The sequence below is a fragment of the Panulirus ornatus genome, chromosome 10, assembly GCF_036320965.1.
Source record: "Panulirus ornatus isolate Po-2019 chromosome 10, ASM3632096v1, whole genome shotgun sequence".
NCBI classification, from domain to species: Eukaryota; Metazoa; Arthropoda; class Malacostraca; order Decapoda; family Palinuridae; genus Panulirus; species Panulirus ornatus.
The window spans coordinates 62672313-62694359 of record NC_092233.1 but is presented as its reverse complement, the minus strand read 5'-3'; the positions used below and the strand labels follow the sequence as shown (position 1 = coordinate 62694359).

At 46.0% G+C, this 22047-nt stretch overlaps 1 protein-coding gene across 11 annotated transcripts in view; it reads left to right on the top strand.

Moving 5' to 3' along the window:
- nab (NGFI-A-binding protein homolog) overlaps positions 1 to 22047 on the top strand; it is an 844405-nt gene that overhangs the window by 328057 nt on the left and 494301 nt on the right. For 9 of the 11 annotated variants that reach the window (XM_071666139.1, XM_071666138.1, XM_071666146.1 and 6 more), the window contains one exon: positions 13113 to 13190. The exons of the other annotated variants lie outside the window; for them this stretch is intronic. In XM_071666139.1, coding sequence (XP_071522240.1) covers positions 13113 to 13190 — 78 coding nt within the window. The remainder of the gene's footprint in view (positions 1 to 13112; positions 13191 to 22047) is intronic. 11 annotated transcript variants of the gene reach the window in all.

Genomic DNA, 22047 nt, shown 5'->3' with positions numbered 1-22047 from the left:
ATTGTGCCACGACGCTGGTAGACCTGAAGGGTGTGGTTCGAAAACCTTGATGGTCTTCGCCAGACCACCACCACCACTGCTGCTGCCCTCTTACTCATGTGTGAATGTGTGTGTGTGTGTGTGTGTGTGTGTGTGTCCATCACTCACTCACTCACTCACTCACTCACTCACTCACTCACTCACTCACTCACTCACACACACACACACACACACACACACACACACACACACACACACACACACACACACACACACACACACACACCCGGGCATTCTGAGCAATGCAATGTTATAAAGTCAAGTTAACGTCTCTCTCTCTCTTTCTCTGCATCGTGACCCGTGCGAACTCAGCGGCCGCCGACGACGCCGCCGCGGCGAGAGAGAGAGAGAGAGAGAGAGAGAGAGAGAGAGAGAGAGAGAGAGAGAGAGAGAGAGAGAGAGAGAGATTTTGGTCGTAACCTTCGGTCCAAAAAGGGGCTCTCGAAGACTCACCCCGGGGGCGTAGTAGAATGCCACAGGTAGTACCAGGTATTGTGATTGGCTTGTAGTACTAGGTAACGCTTCTGGCCACGCCAGGGTTACAGACACAGGTACGTCTCCTCCTTGTATATCAACTGAGTGTTCCACGTCTTCTGTCTCATTCTTGTGTCTCCCCTGACGATGTGATCATTACACGAAAGTGCACTTGGGACTTATCGCGTTTCATTTCCCACTAGGTTTTATGCATATACTAGGTCACGTGCACCACTGTGACCTCTAGCAATGTATATATATATATATATATATATATATATATATATATATATATATATATATATATATATATATATATATATATATAAAGATATTGTTTGGACATTGTTGGATATTTCATCGCGTCATTTCCTGAAGTCTGGTAATCAGTAGCACAATGCAGTGGGTGTGAAACCTTGCATAGTCTGTCTACGTGTTCCTCAGTGGGTGGGGTACTGCGTATAGTCCATCTGTCTGTTCTCCAGTGGGTATGGGTCTTATGTGCACAGTGGGCACCCCCCTGTACGTCATCCTCCAGTAAGTGCGATCTAGCGTCATACTTGATTAGTCATCCTTAGGCAGTTGGAGTCGCATACCATCAACTCCCCGGCCGTGTGGTATAACTCACGAGTATGATAATTGGATAATGATATACTCCATCATTTCCCCCCCCCCCCTCACCCTTCGCCCCCTCCTCCCCGGGTGTTGAATTGTGGAGTGTATTAATACACACTGCAGGTCTGAGGGCGTCGATGGATGTATGTGCCTGGTAGACCCACGTCGTTTAAAAAGTCATCGTTTATGACGTTTAATACATCGTCTTTATGCTTACGTTCCCCCCCCTCCCATCCCCCCCCCAGCGATTCATACACGTGCTGTAGTTACTCGTTTGAAGTCATAGGGGGGGGGAGGAGGGGAGGGAAGAGAAGGGGGAGGCCCGCTTCTCTGTCAAACTGCTTAAAACTGTCAAGGGGGGGGAGAGTATATATATATATATATATATATATATATATATATATATATATATATATATTATCCAACTTTGACAGGTTCTCCCCCCTCCCCCGTTACCCCTGCAGCCTGCGCTAACCCGCCTCCCTGGCCGGTAACGCTGGCTTGTTCCCATTTTGGCCGGAATTCCAAATTTACACGTTGATAGAAAGAAGAAAAAAAGAGGTATAATATTTTCGTTTTTCTTTTTCGTTAAACCAATCACATGCGGCAACATTGGATGGGGGGAGGGGGGGATTCAGAGGCGGAGGGGGGGGGGTTGAGGAGGGGGATGGTGGTGGTAGGTGGTCACGAGGTGAGGGCTGGGGGGGGGGAGGAGGGGGGAGGGAAGGAGGGGGGGGGGTTGGGGGGCAGGCAGAGTTGGGTGGGGGGTTGGCTGGCAGGGTCGGGGTGGGGCGAGAAGAGGGTGGGTGGGGGGGGAGTCCTCCCTCCTCCTCCTCCCCCTCCTCCGGTAACGCCCCCCACCCCCACCCCCCTCCCCTCCTCCCTTCTCTCGCTATTAAATTATTTGCCTCCGGTGATTGTATCAAACATGGATGTACGGATAAGCACGTTACATGTTTAAAGATGGACGAGGCTTTTGATGGACAATTGTGAAAAGCTTTATCTTCTTTTTCGAGAGAGAGAGAGAGAGAGAGAGAGAGAGAGAGAGAGAGAGAGAGAGAGAGAGAGAGAGAGATTTTCGTTTAAAAAAAAAAGAAAAACGCCGAATTGTGAAGTATACATTACGACGGAGAGTTCACTTACTTTTATACAGTCCGGTCTCTCTCTCTCTCTCTCTCTCTCTCTCTCTCTCTCTCTCTCTCTCTCTCTCTCTCGTCTCTCTTTCTGTAAGTGAAAGGAGGTTGGCAACCGCTGGTTCTTGCCGTGTGAACTGCAGCCGCGCCGAGCGCACACAAAAACGGGGCGCGATGCCTTTTTGTCTTACCCCCCCTCCACCCCCCCTCCCCCCTCCACCCCCCCAGCCCTCCGCTGATGTTGCCCTCGGAGTGTTCTCTCGTTTCATATCTCTCCGTCTCCCATTTTCTCTTTGGAAGGTCAAAAATGGGGTCGTGGTTGTTGTTGTAGAGCAACACTTTGCTTAATGGATTTAAGGAGACGTTTGACCGCTTAGATTGCCACCCCTCCCCCCCTCCCCCTCCACCACCCCCCCTCCTCCCGTGATTTGAGGGGCAAGTTCGGCATTGGTGAAGGGGGGCGGGGGTGGCAGAGGGAAGGGGGAGGGGAAGGGGAGGGTGGGGGGAAATGGTTGCAACCAGCGCTGGGAGGGTAGCCGTTCTCCACCCCCGACCGACCTCCTCCTCCCTCCCCGACCCCCCTCCGCGCCCCCCCCCCCCCCAGCACCTCTTCCCCTCCTTTCTCGAAATTGTTTTTGTCGTGTTCGATAATCCTATAAGGTGTGGCACAAGACGAAGAACGGACTGCTGCTGCTGAAGGGAAGTTCACGTAAACACGTGGAGAAAAACTACATATATATATATATATATATATATATATATATATATATATATATATATATATATATATATTCTTGTCGTTGTCAGTATCATTCTTCTTAGTTTATGGCTAATTAGATATTTTTTTGGGAGCGGTCTCTCTCTCTCTCTGTCTCTGTCTCTCTCTCTCTCCCCCTCTTGCCATTCGTTTGTGATCTTTCATCTTACTGTTCTTCATGTGTTACAGATATTCTATCATGTCTTCTCTTATGTTCTTTCTACCTTCTCTGATTTGCCATCATTCTGAAGTCATCATTACTGGCTTGTGTGTGTGTGTGTGTGTGTGTGTGTGTGTGTGTGTGTGTGTATTGACGCGTAAATCCCATGTTGACGATTGTGGTAAAAAAAAAAAAAACGTACTGGAATGAAGGTTTGAGTGGAGCGCCAGGCTGCGCTGCGCTGCGCCGCCCGCATATGCACACATGCGTAGTTGCGTTCGTGAAGACTGACGCATTCAGGCATGCATTCATCCTTTCTCGTACGCAGTTTTGGACGCGCGTATGACCCCCCTCCCCCCACTATGCGTACACTGACGAGGTTATTTACGTGACATTTAGGTGGTAATGTACCGCTGCCTCACTGTGTTAATGAGGAGACGCAACGCATTTACGTTGATGCTGATTTACACCATGAGTACGACGGTACGACCCCCTGAGTACGACGGTACGACCCCCTGAGTACGACGGTACGACCCACTGAGCACAACGATACGACCATTGGGTTTGTGTGACGACCCAGCCTGCGGTCAGAGGGTCACGACGGCATATCCAAGGGTCGTACGTTCGAGGTCAGGGGTCGTACCCGTCGCGCTCCAAGGTCGTACCGTCTCGCCCGGGTGGGGGTAGGGGGGGTGGTGGTGGGGCAGGATTAAAACCCACCCGGGCGGCAGCCGGCGCCGCCCCCCCCGACCCACCCCGACCCACTCCACATGGTATAAAAAGGGGGAGAAAAACGGGCCAGAGCTTCTTCAGTATCTGCCATGTGCAGTTTTATCACAGGGTCGTGACGCACAAGCTCGGGTAATTACCAGTAAACTAGGTCGTTCGTGATTTTATGCCGCCATTCCCCATTTTCTGTTTGCTTCCTGAGGGCCGCCCGGCCTCCCCATCCCCCCTTAGTATCTGGGGGGGCCACAGAGGGGTTGTTCCAAGTGAGCAGCCCCCTCATCCCCGCCCCCCCCCTCAGTATCTGTGGTGCCGCGGAGGGTTTTTCACTGCGTGCCGCCCCTCCAGTATCTGGGGTGCCACAGAAGACTTCGCTGGGGGTCGGTCCCCAGTATCTGGGGTGCCACAGAAGTATATGTTTCAAGTACCGTGACGACCAGAACGTGTGTGTGTGTGTGTGTGTGTGTGTGCCCCCCACCCCATCTCCCTTACCCACCACCCTGCCTTCTTCCTTACCCAACCATCCACTTACCTAAATCCGAATCACCTACTTAATTTCTTACTGGCTTCCTCGTTCTTATATACTTACTGGCTTCCTCCTACTTACATACTTAGCTTCCTCCTACTTACATACTTAGCTTCCTCCTACTTACATACTTAGCTTCCTCTTACTTACATACTTAGCTTCCTCCTACTTACATACTTAGCTTCCTCCTACTTACATACTTAGCTTCCTCCTACTTACATACTTAGCTTCCTCTTACTTACATACTTAGCTTCCTCCTACTTACATACTTAGCTTCCTCTTACTTACATACTTAGCTTCCTCCTACTTACATACTTAGCTTCCTCTTACTTACATACTTAGCTTCCTCCTACTTACATACTTAGCTTCCTCCTACTTACACTTACCTTCACTTCAGCTGGGGTTCTTGCACGCGCGCGTGCATCTCCCGTGGTATTACCACGTGCGTCTAAAGTCGGCTGGCGTGACCACGTGCTTCAGTCGGTGTTGCCACGTGCATCAGGTGTCGTATGTATGACGAGGTGCAGGTGTGTGACACACCGGTGTCAGGTGTGGACGGATGTCTGGCCTCTGTCATGATCATGTCGCCCCACAGCTGTTGAAGGGGACTGGTAGAGTGATGTCACTAAGTTTTGTGACTGTGGGCTAGAGAGAGAGAGAGAGAGAGAGAGAGAGAGAGCTACGGTGTTGTGGGTCATAGGTGCCCCGTCCATGTGTCGCTAACGACCAGGACTGTCAGAAAACCGAACAGGATTTTCGCCCATCGTGGTTTCCTTCATTCCCTTCACCACTCCCCCCTCCCCCTCACATCTTTTAGTCACCTCACACCGACACATCTCACCTTGATTAGCGGGTGAGGGTGGCTTAATGAGAGCACACACACTTTCCCTACCTCATTGTCTTACCTCATAAGTAATTGCCATATATATATATATATATATATATATATATATATATATATATATATATATATATATATTATGGATTCTCATGCCATGCTGTGGCTTGTTAGTATACACTGTGTCTCCCCTCATGACCTGTTGTGACCTCTGTAAGTGTGACCTTTGAGGACCAGATGTGTGAATGACCCCTGACCTCCTCATTAATTCTCATGGACCCACTTTGGCTAGAGACCTCAATACCTGTATGTGTGTGTGTGTGTGTGTGTGTGGGTGTGGGTGGGTGGGTGGGTCTCCTGACCTCCTCATTAATCCTCATGACCTCTCTCAACACAACCTGTGACCTGTATTGGTCTTTGAGTGCCATGACATCATAACTGCCTCCTTCTACAACACGACCAGTCTCTCCTTCCTTCCTTCCTTCCTTCCTTCCCTCCCTCCCTCCCTCCTCACTCCACCAGTACCTCCTCACCTTCACCACCACATCCTCCTCCATCTCCAACCAGCCACGTTTCACGCTAGACGCTGGCTTCTTCACCACCACCACCACCGTCTCCAACATCTCCAACACCACCATATACCAGTTTTCGCCACCAATATCAGTGGTCAACAACACATTTGGTCTGTTTTACCCCCCGCCTCCCCCCGTGTTCCTCCTACCCTCCTATTCCGTTTGTTACTTACACACACACACACACACACACACACACAGCTCGTTATGTACCGCTCGTTAGCCTTGTTACCACTACGCTGATGGATTGGACACGATCTGCACCACGGGCATATATATAAGTACATGTGCGTGTGGGGCCTGTAGGGTATTGTCTGTACATCTCTCACATCCTCTCTCTCTCTCTCTCTCTCTCTCTCTCTCTCTCTCTCTCTCTCTCTCTCTCTCTCTCTCTCTCTCTCTCTCTCCTGCCGCCACGAATATACCACAGGCAGTTCAAGGACCTGCTTGACTGAGGGGGGGAGGAAAAAGAGAGAGAGAAAAAAAAATAAGTAATCTAACATCAGGGTCCTCCCCCCCTCTGCAACCCCACGGTGCTGAACAAGAAATTACAGTGATTAGAGAGAGAGAGAGAGAGAGAGAGAGAGAGAGAGAGAGAGAGAGAGAGAGAGAGAGAGAGGCAGGCGAGTGCACGTATCAGAAATGAGATGTTGGGTATGACCGTATAAAAGGGAATACTTGAACAAAGTTATGCCTCACCTGGAGGAGGGGATGTGCTTCTGTAGGAGGGGAATTGGAGACGCCGCTTGTCTGTGAAAGAAAAACGATTGTTCACTCGTCGACGCCCGTTTGTCGACTAAGAAGCTAGACGACACAGCTGTGATGCGTAACATCATCATAAATTGACATTTGGTGAAGACTTTGAAACTAGTTGTACACTGGGATGGTGACGACACTCTGAGTGCAGAGGGGCAACGAATGATGGTCTAGGAAACACTGAGACAGTAGAGGATGTCTAAAGGAATATACAAGAGAATGGATAATTACAAGATAATTGCGTGGATTAGGGGAGCAGTGGTGCACGCCTTGTTTGCAAGGTGATCCGCGGAAAATGACGAGGAAGAAAGTGACCACAAGGAAAGTTAATTGATACCATAATCATTAAGATGGAAAATTGCAAACAAACGCTGAGGCTTTGCGACCTTAGTGGTGCATCGGCAGGAGCACCAAATGCGAATTGCACAATCAGGTAGTTAGGAGAGCGGCTCTGGGTCTGCCAGGAATGCATTAACGTTGACAAAAACATGACGGTCAAAATCTAATCCTATCTTTTTGTCTGATATAAATACAGGCAGACGATGATAACAGATGGACCCGTCAAAATTTTGGGCAGCTCATGTATGAGATGGTGATGAGGAAAGTGACTGTGGTGAGGAGAACGAACGTGAAGAGTTAGTGACTGTGAGGAAAAACACAAAAAAAAAAGAATATGAGGTTTACGATGAATCGCAAAAATATTATGAGCAGAAATGAAAAGAAAAAGAGGGAATGGATTGAATGGAGAGAAAAATAGGTCAAATTGAACAACAGAGGAAAAGAAGGGAGGAGATGGGAGCTACGGGGATGAACTAGATGTAAATACGAATATATATATGTAAACAGAATGTCATCGGAAAATATATATTTGCAGACATAGAGAAATAGAAATGATCGTCACACACACACACACACACACACACACACACACACACACACTGACCGAACAGTTACTGAAGCTGTCATGCAAAAGGGCAACAGAAAACGGGATTCAGTGCTGACACACGTACGTAGATGGCATTGTGTTGACGTGAAGATATTGCCAGTGTAAACAAGATGAGGCATGTAAATACCTTATACACTTCAGGTCAGGGATGTAAACACTGTAGTTCATAAAATCTGCGATGACTGATGGCAATGAACTGCCGTGTATGAATTACAATAAGAAAAATAAAATTCTTTTAGACAATGGACAAGCGTTTTTAGGATCACGTAAGGGATTTTGAGATTTAAGAAAATTTCTTTAGTGTGGTTAAGAAACGACTCACATGCCAGCGAATGGTCGAAACCAAATTATTATTTACAAAGTAAATCAGGAACCATAAATGGTGACAGGTGCGACCAAAGATGTATTGTGGAAGTAATGAGAACGGAACGAGGGGATTTCTTCTTCTTGATGATAAGGACAAAGCCTTATAATGATATATTTAGATTATATAGAAGGATACTTCGTGGTGTAGTGGTTAGCGTTGCTGATCGTGACACATTCACGGGCCGCCCGGAGTCGAGCGCATAGGTTCGAATCCTAGTTGCGGCTGTTGGTCCATAGTCAACCAAGCTGTTCATCTTTCCCTAAGGGTTGGTCGACAAAATGGGTAACTGGCTTAGGCTAGGATATATATATATATATATATATATATATATATATATATATATATATATATATATATATATGATATTCATTGATTGTACTTTGTCGCTGTCCCCCGCGTTAGCGAGTTAGCGCAAGGAAACAGACGAAAGAATGGCCCAACCCACCCTCATACACATGTATATACATACACGTCCACACACACATATACATACCTCTACATTTCAACGTATACATATATATACATACACAGACATATACATATATACACATGTACATAATTCATACTTGCTGCTTTTATTCATTTCCGTCGCCACTCCGCCACACATGAAATGACAACCCCCTCCCCCTGCATGTGCGCGAGGTAGCGATAGGAAAAGACAACAAAGGCCACATTCGTTCACACTCAGTCTCTAACTGTCATGTATAATGCACCGAAACCACAGCTCCCTTTCCACATCCAGGCCCCACAAAACTTTCCATGGTTTACCCCTGACACTTCACATGCCCTGGTTCAATCCACTGACAGCATGTCGACCCCGGTATACCACATCGTTACAATTCACTCTATTCCTTGCACGCCTTTCACCCACCTGCATGTTCAGGCCCCAATCGCTCAAAATCTTTTTCACTCCATCCTTCCATCTCCAGTTTGGTCTCCCACTTCTCATCGTTCCCTCCACCTCTGACGCATATATCCTCTTTGTCAATCTTTCCTCATTCATTCTCTCCATGTGACCAAACCATTTCAAAACACCCTCTTCTGCTGTCTCAAACACAGTCTTTTTACTACCACACATCTCTTTTACCCTTTCTTTACTTACTCGATCAAACCACCTCACACCACATATTGTCCTCAAACATTTCATTTCCAGCACATCCACCCTCCTCCGCACAACCCTAAGTATAGCCCACGCCTCGCTACCATATAACATTGTTGGAACCACTATTCCTTCAAACATACCCATTTTTGCTCTCCGAGTTAACGTTCTCGCCTTCCACTTATATATATATATATATATGGCAACAGGTAGAATCAATGAAAACAGAAAGATAAAGATGTTACGACAGAAAGAATCACAAACAAGAGAAAGATATTAGAAAAGAATAGAATATTACCAGAAGACTTCACTGATATTAATCCGCGGACGCATAATAACGAGGATTAAAAAACAGGTAATTAAATACACTAAAAGGTAAGAGGATGATCCTCATCAGAACAATAAGAAATATAGATGAATGAGAATGTAAAGTCATGCATAATTAGAGAATTGTGACACATTGTCGTGTTAAGATTTAATGTGACACACGACGAACAGTATCTGAACATACTGGATATGAAGATGAGAAGAATGGAGTGCAACTGAAAGATTTTTTTTTTATATATTACTAATCAACAGTTGAGCCATATGTGCAATAACCATCATTACGTATATATGTAGTTGTGTTCTCCCGTCTCTTAACCACACATATATATATATATATATATATATATATATATATATATATATATATATATATATATATATATATATATATATATATATATATATATGTGTGTGTGTGTGTGTGTGTGTGTGTGTGTGTGTGTGGAGTCCATAGCCCGCTGCTATGGACCTTTTACGCTTCTAGGACACACTCACCACACCCCTATTTACGCCCTGTGCCACACGCTATACACCCCATTTTTTTTTCCTTACCTTCCTTTCCTATTCCTGTGGTTAATGCCTATTACACTTGCACACCTCACTCCCTCTCTCTGAACCGCCCCACCTCTCACTCTCTCTCTCAACAGTCCTGCCCCACTCCATGTGCAAACCAGAGGACACCCACACACCCACCCACACCCACACACACACACACACACACACACACACAAACGTATATAATCGACCGAGCTGAAAATGATAGTTTCAAACACGTGTCAGATTTACAGCCCACTGCCCACTCTTCCCCTTAATTCTTCCGCTTGGAGTAGCTAGCGTTCAGCTCAACCCAGGAAAAGAGTAACGTTGTAAAATGAATTATTTTGAATCGATGATAATTGCAGCAACACTTGATCGTTATAATGAAGATGAGTTGGCTGTCATTAGTGTGGGAAAAATGAGATGGTGGTGGGGGTGGGGGGGAAGTCATTTGATGAAATTGCAATTTTGGTTTAGTAAACTAATATGTTTCAAGTGCTTCTGCCGTTCTCAATGGCTGAGGATGACCTGGGCCGTGAATCAGTCTGTGGGTGACCTGGGCTGTGTACACTCTGTGGGTGACCTGGGCTGTGAATCGGTTGATGAAATGGGCTCTTAATGAATGTGACCTGACCCCAGCTTCAGTGTGACCTGACCTGTGTCGGTGTGACCTGATCCCGGCACTGTTGTGACCTGACCTCACCCTCTGCATGACCTGATCCTCGTGTCATTATAACTTGTTTTCGATGTCAGCATGACCTTATTCTCAGCATTCGTGTAACCCAACCCAAGGTATTGTGACCTCATCCCAGGATCATTGTGACCTTTTCCCTGCCTCACTGTGACCTGATCCTGGCCTCAGTATGACCTGATTTCAGCGTTAATGTAACCTCATGCTGGCCTCATTGTGACCTCATCCCAGCGTCAGTTTGACCTGATTGCAACCTCATTGTGACCTGATCTTTGCGTTAGTGTGACCTCAACCCAGGATCAGTGTGACCTCATACTAAGGTCAGTGTGACCTTTTCCCAGCCACAATATGACCTGGTCCCGGCCTCAGTGTGACCTGGTTTCGGCCTCAGTGTGACCTGATCCCGGCCTCATTGTGACCTGGTCCCGGCCTCAGTGTGACCTGATCCCGGCCTCAGTGTGACCTGATCCCCACCGTCAGAAAACCTCCGGTTTTAAGTACTGTGGAGTCATTAATAAGGGTGTTCTTCGCTCTGTTATCAGCCTGGCTTGGAGTATGGTAATCAATTATGATTTTAGAACCAGTTCTAACCGGCTGATTGATCAGGCGTGTACGACGGTGCTGCGTGACTGGACAGAGAGAAAGAGAGAGAGAGAGAGAGAGAGAGAGAGAGAGAGAGAGAGAGAGAGAGAGAGAGAGAGAGAGAGAGTAGAAGTGTTTGTATGTATGTACATCTGTGCGCCTCGCTTGGCTATCCACCCCCTTCTCTGTTCCTTCTTTTAGAAAGTAGTAATACAGGAGGCAAGGATTTCCAAACCACCATATATATATATATATATATATATATATATATATATATATATATATATATATATAGATAGATAGATAGATAGATATTAGAGTGCAGAAGATGGAAAACGGTTAAAACATTTGTAGTAATAAGAAAAAAAATCCCCCCCTCCTCCCCCACCTTGGGTTAACAGGACTTAGCAAAAAGTTGTTGAATAAATATGACTTATTACATAAACGAAAATTCAGGCCTGAAAAGAAAAAAAAGAGTTTTACGAAAAAAATACCCTTGAAAATGCTCTTTTTCTTTTCCCCTCCTGAATGAGGAGCTGTAGGCCTGTAGAACTGGTTCAGGAGATGAATACCCCGGTAAATTTATTCTGGGGGGACGGGGAGGCATCACGTAATTTTTTTTTTGATAGCTATTTATGTTTCAGACAGGAAGTGGTGGTAGTGGAGGGGGGTAGTGGTGAAGTGAGAGGAGGGAGAGGGAGGGGGAAGGGTAGGGGGTTTGGATTATCCGTTCCCTGTGTGATTCTATAATTATAATCCTTACAGCTTATTTTCCTTTCAATGTGTTCAAATAGACAAGAAAAAAAAAAGGTGGATGGGGTTGAAAAAAAGAAAAAAAAAAAATGGCCTCAAGGGTAATTTTAAAGAGGGAAGAAAATGGGCTTAAATGACTCAAGATAATTCGGGAAAAAAAAGGTTTGAAATTTGATTTTTTTCCCCGAAATTTGTACGAATCTCCCGAATCCTCATGTAAACTTCCACGATGAGATAGACAAGAAATGAGAGATTAGAAAAATGGAATAGAATTAAGAAAGTGTGAATTTTTAAAAACCGGAATGCCAAAAATTACACAATACAAGACCTTCAAAAAAACTCGCTCTGTAACAGAGTGGTACAGGAAGAATATGAATTAAGAAAGCTTTGTGTCGAAGCTTGAATAAGCTTGGGTGATTGGGGGAGGAGGGGGTAGGTACTAGTGGGGCAGGATTGGAAGCAGTGAATTCCCCCTCAGCTCACAAATGTGGATGAAACACCTGTAGACTGGGTGACCTTCAGTGAATGATGTTTTCTGATTAAATGACCCAGTTATTCTTCATTGTTAATGACCACCATTGGCTTAGTATATATATATGATAACTCATTTTCTGTACGTATATGCATCTTGCTAATATTTCCTTTTTGAGCAGAGTGCGAAGACGTATGGTAAGTGGGAAGTAAGTGTGTTATTGTGGACTTTGTTGTGGTTGTTGAAGAGTGCGTGGCGAGTGCAGGGTTGTGGAGAAGTAAAGGCTTTATTTCTTATTTTTCTTCTGCGTAAGTGTGGAAGTGTTGTTGTGAGTGTCACGAAGTCGTGTTGATACGTGTACGTAACCTGTTTTGAGAAGGTCTATCGTCTAGTGGGTGAAGACAGTGCCTAATGCTCTTGTGAGACACGAGGGCATCAGGCAAATATAGACCTTCAGAAAGTGTTAACATTTCAGTTCGTCTCTTGGTAAGCGAGGCTGTGTGCAGTACTGTTAAACATCTTTTTAACAATTTTTTTGTCGATTACAATTTTTGTGTTTCTTGGTAACAGTCGAACAGCTTAATGAGACAGTCTAACCATTTCAGCAGAGTACATTATCATGATGACTATTGTAGGAAGGCAGGTTATTCACGCTTTTTTGTGTTACCAGTGATTGGTGTATGCATTTCCAGTGATTGGTGTATGCATTCCTAGTGATTGGTGTATGCATTCCTATCCGCAGGGCCCAACTACCCTCCAATCAGCCAATCAGATCGGCGAGCAGAACCCCTAAGACGCGCCCAAGAATACGGACTCCCAAGTAAGGTTTAAGCGCATGTCCCTCACTCGCCTCATGCTACCACCCTCCCTCCCCTCCCTCCCCTCCCCTCCCCTCCCCTCCTGACCACCGAACGAACCTTCCCTCCCCCCCCCTCCTCCCTCCCCTCCCCCCAAAAAAACAACAACTACAACAAGGATAATAAAAGCTACTATCCATTCCCCTCCCCTCCCCCCTTAGTTCCCTAAAGCCTCCTTCTCCTCCCTCCACATTCCCTCCGTTTTCTTGCCCTCCCTCCCTCCCTCCCTCCCTCCCTTTTCTCTCGTGCTGGGTTATTTACTTTCCAGTGAGCACAGCAGAGGCACCAGTCTTATGTTACATTCTGCTTACTTATTGAGACCTACCTACCTACCTTCCTCAGTCTTTGCAAGTAACGGAGGCATGATCAACATTCCCTCAGAAAAATGATATAAACATTTGTCTTCCCCTCAACCCCCATCCCTCTTTTTTTTGGCCATTTAAAAAAAAAGGAGAGGCCTACTGGAAGCGGGAGAGGTCTGCTGGAAGCGGGAGAGTCCTGCTGGAAGCGGGAGAGGCCTGCTGGAAGCGGGAGAGGCCTACTGGAAGCGGGAGAGTCCTGCTGGAAGCGGGAGAAGCCTGCTGGAAGTGTGAGAGGCCTGCTGGAAGCGGGAGAGGCCTGCTGGAAGCGGGAGAGGCCTGCTGGAAGCGGGAGAGGCCTGCTGGAAGCGGGAGAGGCCTGCTGGAAGCGTGAGAGGCCTGCTTGGAGCGGGAGAGGTCTGCTGGAAGTGTGAGAGGCCTGCTGGAAGTGGGAAAGGCCTGCTGGAAGCGGGAGAGGCCTACTGGAAGCGGGAGAGGCTTACTGGAAGCGGGAGAGGCCTGCTGGAAGCGGGAGAGGCCTGCTGGAAGTGGGAGAGGCCTGCTGGAAGTGGGAGAGGCCTGCTGGAAGCGGGAGAGGCCTGCTGGAAGTGGGAGAGGCCTGCTGGAAGCGGGAGAGGCCTGCTGGAAGTGTGAGAGGCCTGCTGGAAGTGTGAGAGGCCTGCTGGAAGTGGGAGAGGCCTGCTGGAAGCGGGAGAGGCCTGCTGGAAGCGGGAGAGGCCTACTGGAAGCGGGAGAGGCCTACTGGAAGCGGGAGAGGCCTGCTGGAAGCGGGAGAGGCCTGCTGGAAGCGGGAGAGGCCTGCTGGAAGCGGGAGAGGCCTGCTGGAAGCGGGAGAGGCCTGCTGGAAGTGGGGTGGTGTGAGTACGAGGTGTTGGAGTGTTACGTACAGACAGATTCGTGAGTGCTTCCTGAGGTCATGCGTAGAGGCCGTTGTTATCAGGGAAGTGGGAGTTGATTTTTTCTTTCGGATCCCCCCCCCCTCCCCTCCCCCCCTCCCATCTCTCTCTCTCTCTCTCTCTGTCTCTCTCTCTCTCTCTCTCTCTCTCTCTCTCTCTCTCTGTCTCTCTCTCTCGGCTTTAAGAGAAAAATAAAGTTGAATTCAGTCCTTGTGGACTCTTAAAAGCTTTTGGCAGCTTTGATAGCACGTCTTCCACGTCAAGTAGCGCTTGAAGCTTTTGAAGGTTGATGATAGCGTCAGCTCTATGTCTTTGATATCAAGCTTGAGTGAGACTATTGGCCTCATCAGTACCTAAGCTTAAGCTTAATGAATAGCCTCGCCCGTAGGTAGTCTTAAGCTTGAAAGATTTTTCTTTTCGTCACCAGTATCATGTCACAAGCTTCATACATGATATTAGATGAGAGGCTTATGCAAGCTTGAGGTAGTTGTTAACCCATATGTAAGCTTTGACGTTCACAGTAACGCCCCCCCCGCGCCCCTCCTGCCCGACCACCCTCTCTCTCTCTCTCTCTCTCTCTCTCTCTCTCTCTCTCTCTCTCTCTGTCTCTCTCTTTCTCTTTCTCTCTCTCTGTATCCCATCTTCCGAGACATTTGGTTCCCCTAGCGTGTGTTCTCGTGTTCCCAGTGTTTTAAATCGCCTGATACGTAAATATCATTATCATTATTATTTTCTATTTCCTCCTCCCATGTGTATATGTTGTTGTTGTTGTTGTTGTTGTTGCCTTGTTTGTGTAAACCTTTATTTAGACCCCATAGACCTCCCTCATGTCACTGACATTCTCTCTCTCTCTCTCTCTCTCTCTCTCTCTCTCTCTCTCTCTCTCTCTCTCTCTCTCTCTCTCTCTCTCTCTCTCGTATTCATATTCTGATTCCCATTTTGCTTTACAATGTAAATTTGATGTTTTGTGTCCGTGTTCTTTTTCCCCTCCCCGCCACATTGGTATGAATTCAGGACCAGAATAAGTTTCTTTTTTCTTTTTTAATTATGAGTCGATGATGTTGGGCGGATCCTGGAAATGTATTTAGATTGCATTCAGAACCTGTTGGCGAATTAGTGACCCACACATGACAAGTGCAGTTTTCACAGGATACGTTTTACTTATGTAAATCTGGAAATCTTTTGATTGTTTCAAAAAAAGGAAAATGTGTTGTGTTGTAGTAGTAAATGATGGAAGTTTTATAGAAGAGGTTATGATCATGGACGTGTTAGTGGTTCTCTTCAGAGATAATGACATTCTACAACACTGAATATACTGTGATGATATGTTTATGTTGTACGTATATGAGATTCCGCGGGTGTGTGTGTGTGTGTGTGTAGTACAACATTGTGGCAGACGTGTATCACTTGTCTCCCTTGTTGTGAGGTGCTCACTTCGAGTGAATCATGACGAGTGCATGATGGGACTGGTGCGCACGCGCGGCTCGTGGTGACACGCTGTGTTTGCATGACATTTCACGAGAGGAAAAACATCTTCGTATAGACTTCCCCCCAAAAAAAAAATTGGGTTTGAGTCGTATGGTCGAATATGGAATTTCATCATAAACACATCTGTGTTGATGAGAAAGGGTCATTTCTTTTTCTGGGGTGAGGATGGGGGATCTATTTTTTTTTTTTTTAAACTGGGACACATATTATTTCTCCACATCCCCGTGACTTGACCGTGATCGACTACCCTGTTCCGTGCGGCATTAGGTTAGGGCTGCCAACCCACGCTTGTTGAGGGAGAGTGAGAGAAAATGAAACTCTCTCTCTCTCTCTCTCTCTCTCTCTCTCTCTCTCTCTCTCTCTCTCTCTCTCTCTCTCTCTCTCTTCCAGCTACAGCAGAGCCTTGACCTCCTCCAGCAGAAGCATCCTGGCCACCACCCAGACATCATCAGCATATCACTGCTGGTAATGAAGCGGGGTAATTGGCTTGTTAGGGCTTTATAAGATCGTCACGGGTCAGCGGACAACCACCAACCCACCCACCCTTACACACACACACACACACACTTCTACCGAGAGAGAGAGAGAGAGAGAGAGAGAGAGAGAGAGAGAGAGAGAGAGAGAGAGAGAGAGAGAGAAATTGGAAAGTGATTTCTTTTCTCCTTTTTTAGGCAGACTGGAGGCCCAGATTGTGTGTAATATTTAGGAGGTGGGTCTGTGGACCAGATTGTGTGGTTTACCGTGAAGGTCTGTGAGGACCTGACATTCCCCCTCTTCTTCCTCCTCCTCCTTCTTGATACATAGATGGAAATGGGTTGGTGGTGTGTCATACACAGGAGCTGGGGATGCCCCGTGGCTCCATCGCCCACCCCCCTCCTCATAACCCGGGGGGAGGAAACGGGATCTCTCTCTCTCTCTCTCTCTCTCTCTCTCTCTCTCTCTCTCTCTCTCTCTCTCTCCCTCTCTCTCTCTCTGCTCACGCTGACATTTCCCTCCCCATCTACCCCCATCCTTGCATGATTCGTAAGGCTCTTTAATATTTTTTTCTCTTTACATAAATCTTTCCTGTTGTTCAAAAATTTTTTCTCCCCTCAGTCTATTTTTTTTTACGTGGTAGACATACGAACTTGTACAATGTATTCCATGTTTTTATGGTCTGTTGTCAGGAATGTGTGACAAGTCACTACACATTTCCCTGGCGATATATATATATATATATATATATATATATATATATATATATATATATATATATATATATCCCTGGGGATAGGGGAGAAAGAATACTTCCCACGTATTCCCTGCGTGTAGTAGAAGGCGACTAAAAGGGAAGGGAGCGGGGGGCTGGAAATCCTCCCCTCTCATTTTTCTTTTTTTTTTTTTTCCAAAAGAGGTAACAGAGAAGTGGGTCAGGTGAGAATATTCCCTCAAAGGCCCAGTCCTCTGTTCTTAACGCTACCTCGCTATCGCGGGAAATGGCGAATAGTATGAAAGAAAGAAAAAGATATATATATATACATATATATATATGTATATACATATATATATATACATAACGACACGAACTGTTTTACGGAGTTCCTGCAGCTTAATGGCTGCGCTACATAAATTAGCAGGGAAATGATGGGCTCCTTTGTGAGCGAGAGATTCCTCGACCTGGCGGTGTTCCTTTACGTCCACGTGACGGATTTAAAGCCCCCCCCCCCCCCCCTCTGGCCGACGGTATATGTGTTACTTGTGGCGTAACCACGTGCGGGAGGAGTCCGGCAACACTCTCTCTCTCTCTCTCTCTCTCTCTCTCTCTCTCTCTCTCTCTCTCTCTCTCTCTCTCTCTCTCCCTTCCCGCCTGAGCGAGATGGTAGCACCAGAAACTATCGAGTAAAGACACCTCCCTTAACTCCTTCCATTCTTACTTCACGAGAGACATAATACAGGAGGGGAGGATTTCCAGGGTCCCCCCTCCCCATTCCTCCAGTCCACCCTGCTCCCGCTCCTCCCAGTCGACTTTTTTTCGCTCTCTCTCTTTTTTTTCTTTCTTTTCTACTCGGAGGAAATAACATGGGTAGTATTCTTCCTCCCCTCTCGCCAGGGATTTCATTTATTCATCGCCTAATACAGAAGGTTGGTATTAGATTTCTCATTAATGATAGGGGTCAGGGTTCGAGCCCCGTCTGGAACAAGAGGGGATGTTTTGTGGCGATTACCTGCACCGTTGTTCGCCCTCCAGTTGTTTGACCTGCGTTGTTGATAGTGTGGCCGAGACATACATGGGCATCACCCATGTACAGTGGACTGCAGGACCAGCATGGGCATCACCCATGTACAGTGGATTGCAGGACGTACATGGGCATCACCCATGTACAGTGGACTGCACGACATACATGGGCATCACCCATGTACAATGGACTGCAGGACGTACATGGGCATCACCCATGTACAATGGACTGCAGGACGTACATGGGCATCACCCATGTACAGTGGACTGCAGGACGTACATGGGCATCACCCATGTACAGTGGACTGCAGGACGTACATGGGCATCACCCATGTACAGTGGACTGCAGGACGCACATGGGCATCACCCATGTACAGTGGACTGCAGGACGTACATGGGCATCACCCATGTACAGTGGACTGGTGTCTTCGTGCACCTATTGTCAGCCATATTGATAATCAGATATCGCTATATTATTTTCCTTTTTCCTCTCCTTTATTTTCCATACGCTTTGTTTCTGTCATTCATCTTTCTATAGGAATTCAGAATTGTCTTTTGAATACTTTGATATAGTAGTGTTTGACGTCTAGAGTTAAGAAGTAACGTCTTTGGTGGGGAGGGAGAGTGTTGGTGAATGTGTGTGTGTGTGTGTGTGTGTGTGTGTGTGTGCGCAACAATAATGTGCCTCTGGTGACCTCAGCCCATTACGAGAAGGCCACCATGCTATGCATCCTTTATCCCCTTGCATAAGATGCACTTATATCCATTGAAGTAGTGCCCACTTTGCCTTATTCCCCCTTGAAGATCCAGCTTCTTGTGTGGGATAGCGTCAAATGCTCTCCGCCAGTCCAGATGCGGGGAACCCACCCGGCCTTCTCCTTTTGTCCCAAACGGAGCTCCCTCTCTCGTAGAAACCGTAGAGCTGCAGCTGTATGCATGACCACCTCTCTCAGAAACCCTGCTGTCAGTCTCTGAGTTAGCGAGTCCCCTTTGCAATTAGTACTCGGCTTGCTCCCTCCCTGCTTACCTACATCCGGTACATGACGGACCACACTCGCCAGAGTGGTGGAAACTTGAGTCCCTGGTTCAGCACATCCTCTCGCTCACTGTCCGAGATAAAAGATGATGCTGTTTGCCCTACCCACCACCATCTCCTTCTGGTACATTATCTCTCTCCAGCGACAAGATCCCAGAGTGGTTTGTCAGGTCGTATCACCGCGCACAATCTTCGCCACACAATGGAGATATCTCAGCTGGGACCAGGAGACTGTGATGGATCAAGACATACAAGTATTTTGTTTATCTTTATTTGATCATTTCAGTGATTTCTGTGACCTGCGCCTCGGTCCATCTCACTGCTTCTTAGGCCGTTATTTCTCCCTTTGTGAATGCCACCCCTGAACTTGTCACGCAGGTTCTTGCATCAAGTCTTTGCATCAAGTCTTTCCCGTGTGTGAGTCCCTGTGGCCACAATACTTAGATCTAAATTGACGATTTACTCCTGATGTGTTCTCTCCTGCCGTGTTCACAGTATTCTTTTTTTCAAAGTTTTTCTGTTCCATTTTCTTATCTTGTTGTATTAGTTACCCTTATAGCTCTACAGTGATGGCTGGGTTGGATGTGGCCCATATCCTTTTTCCACCGCGGGTTGTGATGCTCCTTCCTTGTTGACTGTCATTTATTGAACCACTCCATCTCTTCCCCTCTTTCTCCCAGCCCTTCCCTCCGTATCTAAGGCTGAGGACACGGGTGGGTTCACTCCTCCGTTCTAGTCTTTATTCACCCTTCCTCCACACTGTCCTTGTTCTAGTCTCCTGAACTCCGTTTTCCGCCGTATGTTGCCGTGGAAGGACTTTTGTATAGTTTCCTTAATTATGTCGTGTGTGTGTGTGTGTGTGTGTGTGTGCATCAGGACGCACGTTCGTGCACCTCTCACAGCGCTGCGTTCAGCAAACTGTGGCTTCCTAGGGTGTTCGTTCGTTGTTCGCTGCAGCGACACTTATGAGGGAGGTAGGGGGGGCGCCCCAGCCGAATCCAGGCATCGACCAGTCGACCAGCTTTTGTATAACGAATCACAGACATGGCCCTGTTATACACTGCTTTATCCTATGAAATGTTGAAAGCGAAATCCATAAGATTTTAGTATATATATATATATATATATATATATATATATATATATATATATATATATATATATATATATATATACATATATATATATATATATATGAAGATAATTTGTAGATAATAACTAAGACTAGTAAGTAAATGGACTAAATGGCAATACAACGCTTGGAATCCCCATCTCGTCTGGGGCAAGAGTGTTGGATACCTTTAAGGTGTATTAGTCTGTATTATACAATAGCGTAATCCCGTTGCTACACAGCCCACAAGAGACAGAGCGGATGCTGCTGTTATTCTATGATCTTCAGAGAGAGAGAGAGAGAGAGAGAGAGAGAGAGAGAGAGCGTCTAAAAGATGTTAGGAAAACAATTGGGAAAAACAACCCCCCCCCCCCCAATTTAAAGAGAAGCGTCTCCATTTTTGATCGTCAGGTATTGAGTGCAGACGCTCAATTCTGAGAAAGGATCAACGGATATGAAATTCTTCGTCTTTCTCTTTTCACCATTATGTGTACCATGGGGGAAAAAAAACGGCCCGCGGCAGAAAAAGGTTTTCTTTATTTTAGTCGCCCGCATTTTGTCTTCGCGTTTTTTCTCTCCTTCCCATTTTTTCCTCCTTCTTTGTTCCACTCACGTCATGTTGGCCATTATAGAAGAAAAAACTCCCGAATCATTTTTGGTTCCAGTTTTTATTAATTTAGGACATAGTTGTAAAGGTAGGATGAAGGAGGGTTTAGGATTTTGTGTCCTGTTTCCTGATATATATATATATATATATATATATATATATGTATATATATATATATATATATATATATATATATATATATATATATATATATATATATTAATGTACACATAGTATCTGATATAAACTAGTGATATTTATATATATATATATATATATATATATATATATATATATATATATATATATATATATATATATATAGGACAGTCTAAGATTATTTATATGTTCTTCCTTTGTATAACTCTTGTGATGATACAATATGGTCGACAAATACTAGGGATTCGGTGCGATTATCGACCCTTGTCGAACACTTGGGCGACTTTTTTTTTTTTCTTTTCTTTTTTTTTCCGGGGAGTCGATACGAGAAATGTCGAGGCAGCAGAAATGTCGAATGTTAAATTGTTGAGTGTAGCGACGACGACCGGGAAATCGTTCGGTCGATTACTGTAAATTGTTACGTTTTGGGTGTGAGTCTGTGTACGTACAGCAGGCCTGTGGGTGGGTGGCTTGAGGGCTCATCTCCTCCGTGTTGGAGGATGCAACTGTGATGGTGAAGATGATGGTGACCATGGCTCGTCATTACCACTGGTTGCTGAGGAAGTTATATATATATATATATATATATATATATATATATATATATATATATATATATATATTTATTTATTTTTATTTTTTTTATTATACTTTGTCGCTGTCTCCCGCGTTTGCGAGGTAGCGCAAGGAAACAGACGAAAGAAATGGCCCAACCCCGCCCCATACACATGTATATACATACGTCCACACACGCAAATATACATACCTACACAGCTTTCCATGGTTTACCCCAGACGCCTCACATGCCCTGATTCAATCCACCGACAGCATATATATATCCGTCTGTGGTGGACGGCCCGCGTTTGACAACAGATAGAGTCTCGTCGCCTGTTGTAAGATTATCTGTTTTGGTTTTTATGTCCCGTTGTTGCTGTTGGTGTGTGTGTGTGTGTGTGTGTGTGTGTGTGTGTGTGTGTGTGTGTGTGCG